Source organism: Rutilus rutilus, assembly GCF_951802725.1.
Source record: "Rutilus rutilus genome assembly, chromosome: 14".
In the NCBI taxonomy this organism is placed as follows: Eukaryota; Metazoa; Chordata; class Actinopteri; order Cypriniformes; family Leuciscidae; genus Rutilus; species Rutilus rutilus.
Genome location: NC_140219.1, coordinates 29,392,477 through 29,410,822, shown reverse-complemented (window position 1 = coordinate 29,410,822; position 18,346 = coordinate 29,392,477). Strand labels below are relative to the sequence as shown.

The 18,346-nt window shown below is 36.8% G+C and overlaps 1 protein-coding gene across 1 annotated transcript in view; it reads right to left on the bottom strand.

Moving 5' to 3' along the window:
- Nucleotides 1-18,346, bottom strand: part of il1rapl2 (interleukin 1 receptor accessory protein-like 2) — a 450,518-nt gene that overhangs the window by 101,561 nt on the left and 330,611 nt on the right. The window contains exon 3 of the mRNA XM_084430937.1: nucleotides 10,959-11,232. Within this exon, the coding sequence (XP_084287063.1) occupies nucleotides 10,959-11,232 (274 nt within the window). The remainder of the gene's footprint in view (nucleotides 1-10,958; nucleotides 11,233-18,346) is intronic.

The window sequence follows — 18,346 nt, the reverse complement described above, 5'->3', positions numbered from 1 at the left end:
GCAGTGTTACAGTATGAATTTGCTATGTGTGCTGCTGCTGACATGTTATATACGTGACATTCACGTACTGTATATTACGATCTGAATTTGCTAAGCATAGCCTACTGCTGCTGCACAAAGTAGCCTACTTAGTTGGGGTGGGCGAAAAATCGATTCACATATGAATCGCGATTCTATCTTCTGCCGATTCGAATCGATTCACAAATTTCAAAAATTTATTTTCTAAATGTTTAATAATATGATGTCGTTTTAAAGAAGGCCACCAGACAGTTTAGAAAGTGCACAGGCTCGCAACGGAGGAAGCATTATGAATGAAGCTTATACTTGACAACAGAAGTTCATATCAAAATTTTAACAAATAGAAAATAGCCTTAAATAATGTTTAGTTTAGTTAGTCGAGCACACGTCAAGCTTTTCTTGCGATCTTTCCGTGTACAGGTATACTACTTTAGTTTTTACATACAAGAAGCACGTTCAACATGGACGCACAAGTGGTTTTATGTGGTAGCGAACAAATACCCTAGAACAAATAGATAATGAACATGTCCTGTATCCTATAAAAGATAATGAACATGTCCTGTATCTGAGGCTAAAGTAATAAATATTGAAAATGCAATGGCCCGTATTATATATCTCTAGCTCCAAACGATCGACCACTGATCAGGGGTGCATTTCCCCAATGCATCGTAAGCTTAAATTGATCGTAGACCGATTACCAATCAATTTAGGCTTATGATGCTTTTGGGAAACCAGACTTCCTTTCATAGATATGTCTGTCGACTTGATGCTCACTCATTTTAATGATGAAAAAGACGCTGTGAGAGGCGAATATTAATGCTGAGCGGCAGTGGGCTAGACTAAATTAACGCAGTTATGAGGTGTGTATAATTTAAACTAAATAACTCCCGCTTGATTGGGGCTAACAGTAGCTGCTGTTCATTTCTCTGCTGTTAGATTCTCGATTTTGAATCAAATTTGAATTCGATATATACATTGTCTACTGCTGCCGCTGCTGTTATTTGCAAACATTATAATTTTTCTATACATGCTGCTATAAATAATATTCACTAACATGCAATCTGAATTGCCTTGTTTAGGGCATACTGTTGCTACAGCTGCACCAAAGTACTTAGAATTAGGTTTAGAATTAGAATTGGCAGTAGGACCTGTTGAATAACCGAAAACATAAGCAAATTCTAATTTGAAGTTTAAAGGTGCTGTATGTAACTTTTTCACTCTACTAAAGCATAAAAATAGCATAATATGTTTTCAGATATTTAGGAAACATGCTGAGTTCAGATACTCTTTTCTCTGAAAAACACTTCTACAGCCAGTTATTTTAATTTAAAATGTGCATTTCCAGGCTGGAATGTTTGTTATTGTTTTGGTCTGTGATTCTGCAGGTGATACTGCAATTTTCATTGTCCATCGCGCTCGTTCCTGTTGCATGTGCTCAAACTGGCAACCCGTGTGAGCGCCGTCCAGTCTGAGGAGCAGGTGGCGGGAGAAACGACGATCTCCGATATTTTGAATTGGACTGCAATACCTATTTCAACCACTAATTGTCATTCTTACATACAATTCACTTTAACCGTGATCTTTGACGCTGTATTCTCACATGAAATACATAAACTACTTGCTGTTTCTGTAGACACGATAAAGTAAACGCTGCTGCTTAACAATTACTCATATTTCTAGTGCAAGACAGTATAACATGGTGCAAGAAGTGTTCACGATCAAGATGGGCTATTGACTTTTAGACAAACTCTGAAAGCGTGCTGCAAACTGCTATATTGAATGGTCACCAGCCATTTAAATGTTGAGCAGCAAGATCATTTGCTGCAGATGCAACATGAATCAATCAGCTTGTGCCAAGTAGTTAACTATGTAAATATTGGCACAATGTCATAATACGACTGGGAAGCTCAAGATTTTCTTTAAGATTTATGAGTTTCAGTGAGAAGCATGTCGGAATACCACAATACTTAAAGGGATACTCCACCGTTTTTTCATATTAAACTATGTTATTCCCTTAACTAAGACGAGTTGATACATACCTCTCTCGTCTCAGTGCGTGCACTAAATCGCTCTGTCTTGCGGCGAAACTTTGTTAGCCCAGTTCATTCAATATGTGCCAAGCAGAGAAGCTACAAAACACCTCCACGTTTTCCCTATTTAAATACAGTTACTCGCGTAGTGTAACTCGACCTAGGACGGTGACACAAAACAAAACATTGCGCTTTTCTAAGCGTGTAAAATGGATAACTATATTGTATGGCGGAATATCATAGCAAGTGCTTGGAAGCACTTCGACTTCGGCGCAGTAATATCTTCACTAGAGGGAGCGGGGGCCGGTGAGAGGATTTTTCACGAGTGAAGATATTACTGCGCCGAAGTCGAAGTTCTTCCAAGCACTTGCTATGGTATTCCGCCATAAAATATAGTTATCCATTTTACACGCTTAGAAAAGCGCAATGTTTTGTTTTGTGTCACCGTCCTAGGTCGAGTTACACTACGCGAGTAACTGTATTTAAATAGGGAAAACGTGGAGGTGTTTTGTAGCTTCTCTGCTTGGCACATATTGAATGAACTGGGCTAACAAAGTTTCGCCGGAAGACAGAGCGATTTAGTGCACGCACTGAGACGAGAGAGGTATGTATCAACTCGTCTTAGTTAAGGGAATAACATAGTTTAATATGAAAAAACGGTGGAGTATCCCTTTAAAGGTATTTAGCAGGGATATTGTCAGGCTTTTCTATTTACAGCGAAGTACATACATATACATATACATACACACACACACACACACACATATATATATCCGGCACAAAAAATTGCCGCAGCACTATCCAAAACATCCGCTTTTCAAAATGTTCATGGAAATTTGTCTGATCCTTGATGTGATGTGATGTGACAGCAGTGCAAAGTTCATTCTGTGCTAATTTGATCTAATATTTAATGTTTAAAAAAAAAAAAAAGATTTAAGTAGCAAATGAGAATTGCTCAAATTATTGTCTATATTTTGAGACAAAGATCTTGTTAATGATTTTCAGTTTTGTTCAAGGTAATTAAGGAACAGTTTTTCAATAATGGTAGAATATGTAATTGCCATGGCTTGCCATTTGTTGGCAATGGCTTGCCATTTGTTGGCAATGAATAGGATGATGCACCAGGATCCACTGTAGAGGTTGATGTGCAACTATACCATCAAAACCCATGCAAATGCAAGAAAATGCTTTTTGAATAGCTGTCCACTGTAGTGACCCAGTGAAGTTATTAGGGGATCTCCTTCAATGCTTTCAGAATCAGAATGAATCCTTTCAAATTAATTATGAATGAATGGCTTAAAAAGACATGGTTAAAACTTAAGATGAAGACTTTAGATGTCACACCACATGACTCATGACAATTTCCCATATACCTTTGGACAAAAAAAAAAAAAAAAAATAGGTTTCTATGATCATGTACTATATTAGTGAGTATTAACACCAATCTGTCATTCTGTCAATCCATCATTGTATGTGCGGGTCTAAGAATATACCAGAGTTCACTGGCTTAATTAACTAATCACTTCATTAAAGTACTTTAATATAAATGTGTCACTTTTAGCTATGCAAGTAATTTTCATCCATTGTCCCTATAGGCAAATTAACAAGAGACATAAGGCCTAAAAGTACCACATACATCATTTAAATGAATAGATGAGAGAGTGACATTTGTGGCTCTCTTACCCCTCTTATCTTAAATAGCTCAGTTTGCGGGTCTATCACTTCCTTTTCATGTTTAGGAACATTTAAGTCCTTTAGTAATCTTGAAATCTAAAGCAAATCTAGTAATTCGCCTGTCAATTTCATCCAGTTTATATATTCAGGGGTAAAGCTCATGTTTCTTGTGATGTTGTATTGAGGAGATTTAAATGTCAGTGATGTACATTGATTGTAGCCTCTGAGTTGACTGATAAACATAACTGAATAATTTGAACATAAATGCCATCAGCTGCATTGACTTACCTACTACTTTTTGTAATTCACAATCAGTGTGTCCTAATTCCTTCCTATTTTACATTACTTTAGCAAACCAATCCCCTACTATTGTTATTTTATCTTTCTGTTGGGTTTACTAAAGTTTATTTCTTTATTACTTCAGATAAATAAAAAAACAGGTAATGCACAAATAGTTTTGTTGTATGTTAGATAAATAAATAAATTGTACATGATGTATTGGTCCACAGAAGAATGTTTCCTCATATTTCAAGTCAAGATACAAATTAACTATTGAACTATTATGGGGTATAAAGGCACAGGTTATTTTGGCACTTCACCCTCATTAGTTACTGAAGTGCTTGAAGGCTGGCTTTAATATGTACACATAGGGATTTAATTAAAGGGATACTTCAGGATTTAGCATTAAGCTTTGTATTTGTAGAAAACCTGTAGTATTTTCGAATTACCGTGCTTTCCACCCTCATATCCCCCTGAGACGAGAGATTTATGTATTTTTTGTCTGGAAAAAATCCTCCGATGACGCAAAAATCGTCATTTTGCGTCATCTGAGGATTTTTTGGCCAAAGGCTAAAGACTACAGCCAGTAGTAGGGGCTGTTCCACATGTGTTCAACCCGCCCATAGAGGGTGGGATCTCACTCACAGAATGTACACATAGTGTCAGCCATCTTTTTTTGGAAGCTAAGCTATAGCAGGCTCTTGTTCTGTGGAGAAAGCTGAGTAGTAGGGGTTACCATCCTCTTTTTCCCGGACATGTCCGGCCATGTCCGGCCATCGAGATTGTCCAAAATGTCCAGGATTCAGCTTTTGCTTTCTGCAGTCGCCATTCATTGTTTACATGCACACCTTTTGTTTCAATCTAACTGAATTCATTCCGATTGGTGAATCTGAATGCAGTGTTAACATGAACGCTAAACAAGTGATCGGTTGATGTGCGTTTTACCATTGCTAAGAAAATTCCCGCTCCTCCGTGAGAGATACGAGACCGGTGCGTCTCACAGGTGTCGCTCATCAGTAATCACGCCACCGGCCTCTCATCATTCTCCCACGTCCCTCAGTCTCGTCCTGCTCGCCACAGTAAACATAATGAATGGTGACTGTAGAACGCAAAAGCCGAATCCCGGACATTTTGGGCCATCTCGAAATCCCGGGCAGACTCGTCACGGAGACTCACACTTAGCCTTGTTGTTTAACTGCGCTCTCTTACCGGTAGGCGTGGCTTGGGAGTGGCCTCCTAGGGCAGCGAAGCAAGTGCATTCTGGGAGTTGTTGTCTTTCATCCACATAAGCCAAAAATCTGACTTCTCTCAGTCTAGAAAGCTCCAAATTCTAAAATAATTTCACATTTCTTCTACATAAATGACCCATTTTAAATACACATTCATCTTTCCAGAGGTGAAGTATCCCTTTAAACACTTTTTTTTCCAAATCCTATATCCAAAAGTTGTTATCAGAGGGATGATATAGGCACACAACAACTACAGTTGCACCCTCAGGCAGTAGACTACCGTTTTTGCAACCAAATGGGTTATGAAAGCCATTTTATCTAAATGCACTGCAAGGAGGCAAGGAACAACAGAGGAGCTAGAAGCAGGAATACGCAGGTGAATACTCACAGCATTCGCGTGGTCTTGCGGCTGTCAGAGCAGAAACAAAAGCTGCTGCTCTCCGTTTGTTTTTCCATCATCTCTGAGTGCATTCATATGTAAATTGTGAGAGCTTATTTTGTCCATTAAATCGAACGATCTGAAAAAACACATACATTTACCCGCCCATAGACCCTCTCCTCAGAGAAATCAGGATAGAAGTGGTTGAAAGTGTACAAAAGAGACGGATTAAAATACTAGGTGTAAACGGGTATGTGTCTCCCTCGTCTACTTGTGATCTAAATGACCAAAACACATCTTAATATCAGGTCTAAACAGGGTCATCAATCAACCCTCATCAAGCCACTTGGAGACTCAAAGTATTTCTTGCTTTATTAAGATTTATTAAGAATGTCTAGATTAACAAAACAACATGGCAGATGTCTTCAGTGCAATTGTTGGCGCTTTGAAGTGACATTTCAATGAGTATGGTATATTCCATTTAACATGTTTCACTTGAGATGCTCTGTCCTCGAATTTCATCCTTGTAATCTTTCATTCATCCCAAGAGGCCTTGTTAAAACACAAATAATGAATGCATGGAAAGGGCATTTAAAAACTGAGAAGCACTGAATAAAGAACAAGGCTGGCAATCAGGCCTGGCTGTGTTTAACCAGCTGTCTCTAATTGTCCTCTTAATTGGCTTGATTTAATTAGAGGAAATTACTTCTTCAAACACTACCACTGCACGGTCAGACTATTTGCTGCATTTGATGAAGAATGTTTACACCAGCTATTAAGATGCATTTTACTTGGTCAATGACAAGTGGTCAAGCATGGCACATGTCTCGTGTCCATTTGTGACACCTTTCTTTGAGGGAAGGCTCTCTGATTCCCTCACCACATCCAGTACATCAGCAGGAAGGTGAAAGTCTGATGTGTTCAAATATAATATGAATGATTTACAGAGTGATAATATGTCCAATCACACCACACAGTCCACATATTGTTTTTAAATTGAGTATTTATCCCAAACCAAGAAGAGGCACCTGGTTTCCCTGGCTAACCATCCATGGAGATCTATTGTTTTTTTTTGTTTTGTTTTTTGTTTTTCTTTCATCCTGTTGGGATTTTAGCAGGCTTGCTGGGTATAAATCTCAGATTTTGACAGACTTTCCCTCAACACATCCCTAATGGTGAGTTGGTAGCCCTATGCAGCAGTTCGAACACACGATTACATGACGAATCCAACGTGACATGCATTTTTAAACCACCTCTGAATGGGGTTGAAAGTTGATGATATTAAAACGTTTTGTACCCCATTGCACCTGCATTTAGCAATGTCCACTTGTGATCAGATCAACCAAATGTATTTTAATAGCAGATGTGAATGGGGCCGGGCACACATTTTATATTAGTTGTCTTTTACTAATTACAAAAAAAAAGTGGTTCCACGCAATTGATTTTAGCTACATTAAGCTGATGCATTTGTTTAAATGTAGCTAAAATCAATTATGTGGATCCAATTAACATAATTTCTTTTAGTAAATTCAACTAGTCAATGAATCATTTTTTTCAGTGTAACAGTATAATAGATCTGTGCGTCAGGTCTTAAAATTATGAAATAATATAAAAAATATTACAGAGTGATATTGCGTTTTTGCCCATGGTATCGATGTCAAAACTGTGGCCAGTTACAATTCTGAGTGGATAGTAACTTTGGAAAACCACTAGCCACAGTGGCTGGTAAGCAAAAAAGTTAATGTCATGCCCTGTAATGCCCTAAGTGCATTGTATCAAATGATTAACTTAAATCTTACTACATAGCAGTTAAAGACACGTAATATAAAGTGGGACCATAGAGGCCTCTACAGATAATAAAGTACATCCTATAAACACACAGGTGCCATACATCATGTACCACAACAGCTGTTTTGCTTTTCTTAATCATTTATAAATATGACAACATAATTTATAATCTACTCCTGTAAAGTGTTCATCAGATATACACTTCAAAACCTTGGCAGAAGTAGGAGGTCAACCAGCCGGTTGCAAGTAACACCAACGCCTTTTATTAAGATTTACGCATTTCAATTAATAGTACAATTTCATCAAATTGAATGGAATAATCCTTACGTATTTTAACTGAATAAGTGATTAAGGATTGTTCAATTATTCAGTTAAAAAATGTAAGGATTATTCGATTACATTTGATTGAATTTTAACATTAATTGAAATGCAGAAATCTTCTTTGTAAATTCATGTTCATAATGAGGTAACTGATGTCATTTTGTACAACTTCATCTTAATAATGTATTAGTATATGTAAAAAAGAACATTAATCTAGATACAGTTGGTTGTTTCAGGAATTGCGGTTGTGTTCTGAAATTAGTTTAACTGAATATTTGTTTGAGAACATGCAGATGTTGTGTGTTAGATAATAGCTGCTCATGTTTAGTTTTGTGGGTCTAAGACTGTGTAGTTTGTCACAGTGTATTTTATTCACTGCCAGACATGTTTACAGGGCCTGAAATGGAAACACAAAATTAACCATCCTGCAGCCATTGGACCTTGGAGGAAATAGATCCTGTGCTTTCAGTCACAGCTGCCTCTGTTTAGATGTTTTACACCAATTGCCCTTCAGTCCCTGTGTGAGAGTGAAATCTTTTCTGAGCAGTGGGTTTCCTCAAGGTCTTCCTTTAGCTTGGGTGTGAATTAGAGCTATTTTATAATCCTGCATCTTCAGCATCTCATTTTAGATATTTTCTTTAAAAAAGGGGGAGGTTTAGGGAGTTTGAGATGGCATTCTACCTACTATTTTTGGAAGTGGTAAGCAGTATGTGTACAGAATATTTTCCTGTAAGGCTAGTTTTCCGATGAAACTGAAGCCAGGAACAAACAACACTCAATAAAACAACAAATATACAAACTTGGGAGCAGAGATCCACGATTAAAGGGAACAGGAGGAACATCATCTGGGAGCATTTAATTACTGTTCATCAATGATTTTGCATGTTTTATTAACATGAGTAAAGGCTGGAATACACTATACATCTTTGCCACAATTTCAGTCAATAGAGGGTATGCACGCGAAGGAGTGACTGTGTTGCGCCCACTGAGTGGCAAAAAGACTAAGCGAAAACATTGGTTTTCAGCGTGAATGCCACGAAAAACACAAAAATACATCTAAAACGGGAAAGAGCTTTGAGAGTGACTGTATAGATTTGACAAGCAACCTGCATGCTGAAAGGTACAGAAAAGAGAAGCAAATGGATCGCTGCAATTCACAGAAAAAACTGGACTCCAAGCAGCGAAACATGGATTTGCAGTTATCTTATTTTGTGTCAGTATGTTGATCTTTGGGGTAAAATCATACCCTATATATTGTATTGACAACTCATCAAACACTGACAAAAATTATACAAGTTTTAAGGTTTGATGATATGATGATATATACAATAATATATATATATACAGTATATATATATATATATATATATATATATATATAGTGTTACCCTCTTAGTCTGCAGATATTTAGCTCGAGAGTAGGAATACTACTTTTTTTTTTTTTTTAAGTGTAGCATTTCAAATAAGTAGAAGTGTATTGTAAATCTCAACTTCATCAGTATATTTGTTTAATATGAACCAGCAATGCTATGTTCTAGGACTATGGCTAGCATGAATTCAGCACATACCATAAGTTTTTATCACACAGATGTTATTGAAAATAAAACATTGGGTGTGTTTTTGTTTGTTATTTGTAATGTGATTACATAGTTTTAAAGTAGCTTCTTCAACATTGATGCTCAATTTTTTTTTTCTCTGTAACCATTTACATAGTCGGTACGTGTATGACACCTAGCTTTTTTTTTTATATGTTGAGCTTTCAAAAGTCATTTTGTTTATTCCAGCCTTAAGAAAATGTTATGAGCAAGCAGGCCACAGCCAAACTTTATGGTATTAAGGTATAAAAACCAACAACAGATTTTGTGTCCGTCAGATCCCCGACCCGGTCGGCGTGACATTGTATAATGAACAAATAATTGAAATGTATGGGAATACCTAGTATAATAAAACAATATCTCACAGTACAGTTAAAACACATCATAGAACAGTTACAGAATATGGTTTAAGCTACTTTATATAGACAAACAAATGATTAAACATTTTCTTTGACAGTTAAAATTTTTTAAATAATGCACCTGCACCATTCAATACATTGAGCTTCCCTTTAGTCAGCGACCCTGGTAAAGCTTGTTTCTTTTTTTCATCAACAGGCCCAGGACTCTAACACTCTTTAGAGATGAATTTAGAGAAAAATTTGCCCACAACAACACCATCATGTTTGACTACTACTTTGCACAGTGTTAATTACAGATAAGTAATTCATATCACATGGCCTCCTCACCCTCAACAACTTTTATTTTAGTTTCTTTTGTTGACTGCTCTTTGAATATTTTCAAATTCATTTTGTGAATGTGTGAATAAACCACTGGCATCAATACTGATCGATGATCAGATAATGGTGGTGGTTCTTTTGTCTCAATAAACTGTATGTTTATTAATAATTCATTCTTTATTTCTATTGTTACTGTTATTTCAATTGTTCAATATTGCTATTGAATACGGAGGCAGGTTGTTTTTAATAGTTATACCTAAACCCTCAGTAAGTAAGAAAGTAAAACATAATAAATCGGTTTTGGACCAATTTCGCCCCACCCGACAATCCTAGGTAAAGTCTTGATTATCTTGTTGGTTCTACAGATTATTTTATCAATTTTTTTTGTGGCGTGAGGCGTGTTAAGAGTGACTGAATCTGCTAGGAAGAACGTCGGAGCCAGCCCGATCTCGAATCGAAAATATTTAACATGAATATTCAACATTCATCTGTTGTGTGGGGGAAGACTCCTCTACAGCTCGCGCTGTAACGTAAAGTTCATGTTCACACCGTCTCCATGATTTTTCTTTTTTCCCCCGCGAGTTTTCTGTAAAAAGCAGTCCATACACTATTATACGCCATTTCTTCTTGCCGATCGTCCTCGATGTTTGTTTACTTGAAAGTCACGTTTGATGCGAGATTTCCCATTTTCACGACTCTGTTGTTTGTGAATGGAATCTGTTAGTGTGTGTTGTGCTTTCCTGGTCACATCGCAGCACTCCACACACAAGAGGAACAAAACGATTAAATCTATGATTTCTTATCGTAATGTCTGTGGTCGCTCACATTTGGAAATTCTTATAAGATTTAAAAAAATCTTTTAGTGTGGCCCCAGCCTAAGTAAACAGATATGACCCAGTGCAGTTTTAGGGCTGTTTTTTTTTTTTCAGCGCACACTTGATTTGAAGTTTGAATTGCTAATGACCCACCTGAGCACACAGGTGTAAAATCCATTGTCCTCCATCTCTGCTGAGCGGAACCAAATGGAATCTCCCTCCTTACTCAGCCGATGACCCGAGAAGATGATTGGCTCCTCAGAATCACCCTTGTTCCTGTACCAGATGAGCCGCAGCTTGGCATTCTGGGCCACGCTATAGTTGGTGCGTATGTAGCTGTAGAACAGAGCGCATTTCACCCTCAGAGGCTCTCCAGCCAACACACGATACGTCTTCAAGTCCACTGACCAGTCTATGCATCCGTCAACTGTGGGAGAGAGAAAATTCAACAATTCACAAAGACAAAAGACAACCAAACAAATAAAAACTTGTACATTTATTGTGAAACCAGGACAATGTTTCTTTAATATAGAGAGCTTCGTTTGGAAAAAGGATAAGATTTCTGGAGTCTAAAACATATGATTCTGAAGGACAATGAATTTGAAGGACTGTTTATATTCGGTGATAGCATAAAGGTTGTTCAAGGATGTTTCTAGAATTTTAAGTCAATGAGCCCAACCCCAGCTCTCAAGATATGACTTTGCTCCCTCCTTAAAATTAATTAATTTTCATCCAGTCGGTCAAAATCGTACATCCAGCTGTAATTTAAATGTAATTGCACACCATGATTTGAAGTATAATGTATGCATTATTAATTTATCCTGTATACCTTGTAACAACTGGACCGATGAAACACTCCATTGTTCCATTTAATCTTCACAACCCCTCCCCCAGGCAGACTGTGTGATGTCTGATTTCCCCACTGAGAATTATCACCCTTTTGCTCCACTCATACACTTCAAAGACACTTGGGACATTGATTGTTCTTAATGAGAGAACAGTACAGGCTAGAAGAAACAGACATGCAGTCCCATAGAAATGGAATTATCTCTACTAATTAATTGAAAAATCTGTCTAATGAATGAACATGGATTTCCCTAGTACATTTTGTGTATTATTACTGTTTGTATATTGTCTTTTTATATTGTATAGTGTTATGCATGCCTGATGATAGAACTACTAGTTAATGTAACCCCATCTAGGTGGTGTCTCCTATCAAAATATTCCTCGTTTAATGACTCATTTAATTACTCACATTTTGGGGGACATCACCTTCTCATTAAATCTAGTGTGTGTTTGTTATATTTAACAGAGTATAAATAGACACAAACTGCCAGCTTACTCCAATCATGCAAATGAGTCAGCTTTTCAAACAAAGGTACTTTCCTGCTTGAGAACTGCACATTTCTCATTGGTAAAGTCAAAACTTAAAGGTGTGACCTCCTGAGGAATTTAAAAGCCAACACAAAGTTCCCTCCGTGCGCTCTCTGGCTTCTGCTCCTGATTGCCACCAGACCAGAAAAGACCAGACCTCGACCAGAACAGAGTCAACTAACTCCACAAGTTCACCATAGCTTCTTCATTCAACACTTAAGAAATCGATTGCAACTTCAGCACCATCGGACCAAACTATCAAGACTTTCTCAACGCGACTGCATATCAGGACGCTCTTCAACAGCTAAGGCAAATGCAAGTATCGTATGATATACTAAATTGCTGTTTAGCTAAAGTTGTGAACCCCTTTGTTAACAAAGGAGCTTTGTAGTAGGGGACTGACTGTTCTTCCAGGAGGTTAAATGACTCTTTCAGAGCTTCATTCCTCTGTTCTGTTTCGGTTTTATTAGTCACTTTCACATTCCATTTTACCCATGTATGTTTGTTTAGATTAGTTATGCGTTCGTGATTTGGTTAAATAAAACTTTTGTGTACATCGATTAACTGATCTAATTACTTATAATTAATTATAACGAGTTATGATTAATCATTTATATTTCCCTTTTGAGCTGATTTGATAGCTCAACCTCAAACAGCACAAGCTCTACACCAGACTTCATAATTATATTTAGGGATTTGGTTCAAATCACTATTAAATAAAATACTGTTAGTCGTATACTTATATACAGTTTGTGTGACTTTTTCAACCATGTCAAACGTAAACACTGTTATAGGCATGGGCATATGGGATTTTTTTTTTTTTTTTTTTTACAGGTGTTTTACCTGTAGGCCTATTTAGAATTTTTCACTTCATTGCGTTGTGTTTTAGGGTTAATGGAAATGTTTGTAAAATTACTGGATAATGTCCGGGCAATGAGCTGTCAGTACTTTTTCTGTTATTTCACGGATTTATTTTTTACAGTGAGTGTATAGCCAAATGTCTGAGTTATTCCTTTGTTCTTTCATTGTACATTTTTTACTGTGAAGACCTGGATTTTACTTAAGCCTTTACTTGATGCACCCAAATTTTGACTACCAAAAATGTGCGGGCAAAATGGTTTTGGAGGGCTGAAATCACTGACCGAAATAGTGATGTTTAATTAAAGCGGCTCGTTTTCGTGCACAAAACTTGGATAAACTACAATGAAGCACTGCTACTTGGGCGGAGTGATTAGCGCAACACCTGGAAAGCACAGTTGTTACTTCCGTCAACAAAACCAACATGACAACTCTGAGTGAACTCTCTGCTCCTCACCACAGGGGCTCCTCAGGTGCTGCGAGCAAATCACTCCCAAGTAGCAGTGCTTCGCCTTCAGAGAATATAGTTCCCAGTATGTATACGATTAGAAGATGGCTGTGTCTCATGTGACCTTGTTACATGAGGAGCATAGTGCTCCCAATAAGTGACAATATAACGCCAACATTTGGACATCATGGGAGCATAGTGCTCCCAATAAGTGACAAAATAACGCCAACATTTTCCTATTTACATGTTGTGATTTGTATAGTCACAGCGTTCACAAATAGTACACGCTGTGACTATACAAATCACAACATGTAAATAGGAAAATGTTGGCGTTATTTTGTCACTTTTTGGGAGCACTATGCTAGCTGGAGCCGTTTACCTTCAGACTTTGTGCTAAGCTAGGCTAGCAGTGGGCGCGTCAGACAGAGTTACGGCACGCACGGAGATGAAAAAGGTATGTATGGACTTATCTAACTCTGGGGGATATGGTGAATAAGCTAAAAAATTAGTCCCAAAAAGTCGGCGTGTTCCTTTAACCTGTTAGTGATGTCTTCATGATTTAATGTAGGCTATGTTTGAATAAATCTATCAGTTAGCCATTGTTTAAATGTTTATTTTTATATTGGAGTAGAAACATTTTAGGCCTAAAAAGATATTAATATTCAATATTTATTCGATATAAAAACTGCTTTATGTGCAATTTAAATGTTTGTACACCTCAGTTTTTTTGAGTGTTGATTATTAAATAAAATGTATTGGTCAGGTGGTTATAAATGTTATTTTAATTTTCCGTTTTAGTTTTTGGCTAAATTAAAATGTTAATTCCGATTATTTCAGTGCATCTCTAAAATGTATGACATAATTAAAAAGTGTTAGCCTACAAAATGATAGTGATATATTATACCAATAAAAACAAACAAATAATCCAGGAGCATTTGTTGTACCCAGGTCTACATTTTGTTTAACAGTAACTTACTGTCAGGGCAATAAAGTTAATGTAATGGCCAGAATAACCAACTCAGCATCTGGAAATGAAATGCTCATGAATTATTTGTTTGAAGGGACCTCCTGCTATTGCTGTAATATCGGAGCAGCAGCACGTTTAAGAAATGTATTCCTGCAAGAATTTTATAGGCTATGTAGCCAGAGGCCTTGTCTATAATGGAAGCCTATTAATGCTAACAAAGAATTCATCAATACAATGATAATTCACAGCATGCAAAAATCAATTACTTTTGTGTAAATGGAGGAGTCTGTATCAGTATTTTGTTGCAGCAGGTGCACAACCAATTTTAATACATGACATCACTGCTGGTGGGAGGGGCCCCATCCCGTGCTCTGCACCACCTGTTTGGTGGTGGTGAAATCTTTTTACAATCTTTTCATTTAATAATATATAATAACTGTGAATAAGAACAAGTCAATATTGTTTGTTTAATTATAAAGACTGATTAAACTAAATAGCCTAACATGGCTGTAAAAGTTTTTTATTTTTTTTATTTATTTTTTTTTATATTGCTTCTACGTTGCTTGAAAGGTAAGATATATCATATGTTTTTTTTTGTTTTTATTTATAGAAATACATTATAGCCTTGAAAACGTCCTGTTGTAAAAAAAAAAAAAAAAAAAAACTCTGAATGCAGATCATCACCGATGTGTGAGATAAGAACGGTACATACCTCGGGTTTTAAGTCACGGTTCGGTACGGGTTCTGTATAGCACGGGGGAGTAAACAAAACTTTTCTTTTTTTTTTATTAAACTGTGGTTTTTTAACAAATGTGTCTCTGTGTTAAAATTCAATTATATATATTTTTTTTCTTAAGGATTAAAAAAATCTATCTTGGCTAATGCTGTAAACTATATAGAGAGCCCTTAATTAAAATATTTTTTAAATATTTAACTCAAATATTATTATTTTTTTATAATTATTTTTTTACAGGGTTCCCACGGGTCCTTGAAATCCTTGAAAGTTTGTGAATCTGAAAAAAAAAAAAATCAAGGCCCTGGAAAGTTTTTGAAAATAAACATACATAGATACAGGTTCTTGAAAGTGCTTGAATTTATTTTGTGCGAGATGTTTTCTGGAAAAAATTCCATATTATTCCCTCAAGTCCGCTAATGTGTTATTCCGCCAACACTTCGTGGCCCATGCATACTAGCTTGCTTGATTTACGTTCGTTACGCGCATTTTCGTAAGTGTTTGACGTTAAGTGCTTTTGCACCAAACTACAACAATGGTACCTCAACGTTTCATGCAAAAGTTAATATCAGATCATTTTAGAATACAGTATAGGATGTACCGAATATTCTTCAGTTTTATGCATATCAGAAATATAACAAATAGAATATCTGATCTCTGTCATATGGCCAAAAATCAATGCAAAAAAAAGTTATTTTTGCATAGTTGTGTTTGACACATAAAAAACTGTAACAATGTATCTTACAAGGTAACACGATGTAACCTTGCTCTCACTTGAAATGTGTCCCCACATTAAGTCCTTGAATTTGAGGATATTGGACCTGGAAAGTTCTTGAAAGGTCCTTGAATTTGAAGTTAACCAAGGTGGGGAACCCTGTTTTTAAACATGTAAATTGCACATAAGGCAGGTTTTGCATTAACTTCTAAAGCTAAATATAAAGTTAATTTTCTACTCCAATTCATTTTTTAAATATAATCATTTACATTGATTAACATAATCAATTTAAATGATTGATTACATAATCAATTGTAAATTGACCATTTACATAACTGGTTTTCATGACAAATTTATTTAAACATAACTTACATTAAATAATCAAGACATCACTAACAGGTTAAGTAAATATAAATGAATAGGCTAATATAATGCACATACGAAATGCTTCTCTCTAGAGTTAATTTCTGTAGCGAGCTAACTGTCGACACTAAATGCCTGAGGTAAATGTAATGCTACGTGAGATATTATTCTCAAGCTGTTTTATTGATATCTTTCCGCAGTTGAAACACTGGTTGAGAGATGTAAACATACCGATCGTTCTTCTCTTCTTATTCTTCTGCGCTTTTTACTGGTAGCAAACAGCATTGCATTGCTGCGCGCGCCCCCTTCTGGATTGGAGTGTGGGTCACCTGTGACTGACTGTGTTCATCGCGCAACTGCATCAGGGGGGCAGTGTTTCATAAAATATTGAAGCTTCCCCGGGCGCCGCCATTGATTAGCGGACCATCACCTGCTGTTAGCATTCCATTGACTCCCATTCATTTTGGCGTCACTTTGACAGCGAACAACTTTACATCTGAGGCGTTTAAAGACTCCATTTGTCCATTATTTATTTCTAAAGAAACACGAAAATGTATAAAAGGCTCCATTGCCTTGTATCTTACGTTATGGCCCCGTAGATGCAGTTTTTGTAAACATAGGCTAACGATTGCGTCATAACCACGCGACTCTCTGTCGCACAGTAGAGAAATTACCGTATGAACCGGAGGAGAAGCTCACGCGCAATCGGGGGGACGTGGAGGCAAAATGACAAAGTAATTAATCAGAATACTTAGCAAAAGTTTCTCCTGCTCCTTGCTCATGAACACCTCCTACTCACGCTCTCCGTCTCTGCAAGTTTCGGAAGGGAATGATTCAGATTTCTCTTGGCACAGCTACTAGGAGACAGACGGGTTGCTCACGTCACATCTACGTCGTCAAGCTCAGTTTGAGTCTGCGCAGTACGGTCAGCCATCAGAAAGTGAGAGCTTCTAATTGACTTCACTTTTCTCCGTTGAATCCCATGGGGTCGCTGTGTCCAGTTTATATACAGTCTATGAACTGCATGCACCGAACCACCAATGCATGTAGCCTACCATTACACCCCTAATACACACACACACACACATATATATATGCGTATATATACAGTATATTGCACCCATATTGTGTGCAAGAGTAAGTTATTTCTTCTTAAATACCCAGAAAGTTACCTCCGTTTTTTGAACCAAAAGTTGAGGTTATCAGCTTACTTGCCCTTAAACAATCACATATAAATAAAATTAAAAACAATTTATTTACTTTCCCTTAAATAAATACAAATGTAACATAACCTGTTTTCTGGAATACCCCCCTGTATTATAAACCCCTCCAAGTTGCGGTTGTTGTTGTTGTTTTTGGCGAATGCCGAAAGAGCGGCATGGACACACAAGTCGGATCTGAACAGTTGCGATACACAATGTGGACAGCAACACTTTTAGATCAGATTCCAATTGGATATACAAATAATCAGATTTGAACTGACAGTGTGAACCTTAGGGGCCTTTTCACTATATGGACATATGGGCATGTGGACAAGTGGTTATAAGAATTACACAAATCAACACAATATAACATTATGTCATCATGAATTAAAGGTCAGACTCAAGGATGATACATGTTTTCAAAGCCTTTGTGTTCAAAGGTTTTGACATTTTCTTAAAGGAAGTAAAGCGGGACTTTATATCAGAGGAGAACATTCCAAAATTGAGATTACAGTGAATGTTTCTGGCTTTGTGAAGATGAAATTTAACCAGAATAAAAAGCCCGCTACTATAATAATTACTATAATAATATAGTATTATCAAGATCAACATCCTTGGAATGAAAATCGGACAAAAAATGTATAGATTATGTAATTTGTGACTATAGACATGTGTGTTTGGCTCGAGTGCACTGTAGTAAAATTATGCATTTGTGCGCAGGCACAAATTGTTTGTCTTTGCAGTGAAATCGCCAACTGGCGATTAATTCTCTGGAACTGGTCTTTAAAGGGTTACTTCAGGATTTAGCATTAAGCTTTGTATTAGTAGAAAACCTGTAGTATTTTCGAATTACCATGCTTTCCACCCTCATATCCCCCTGA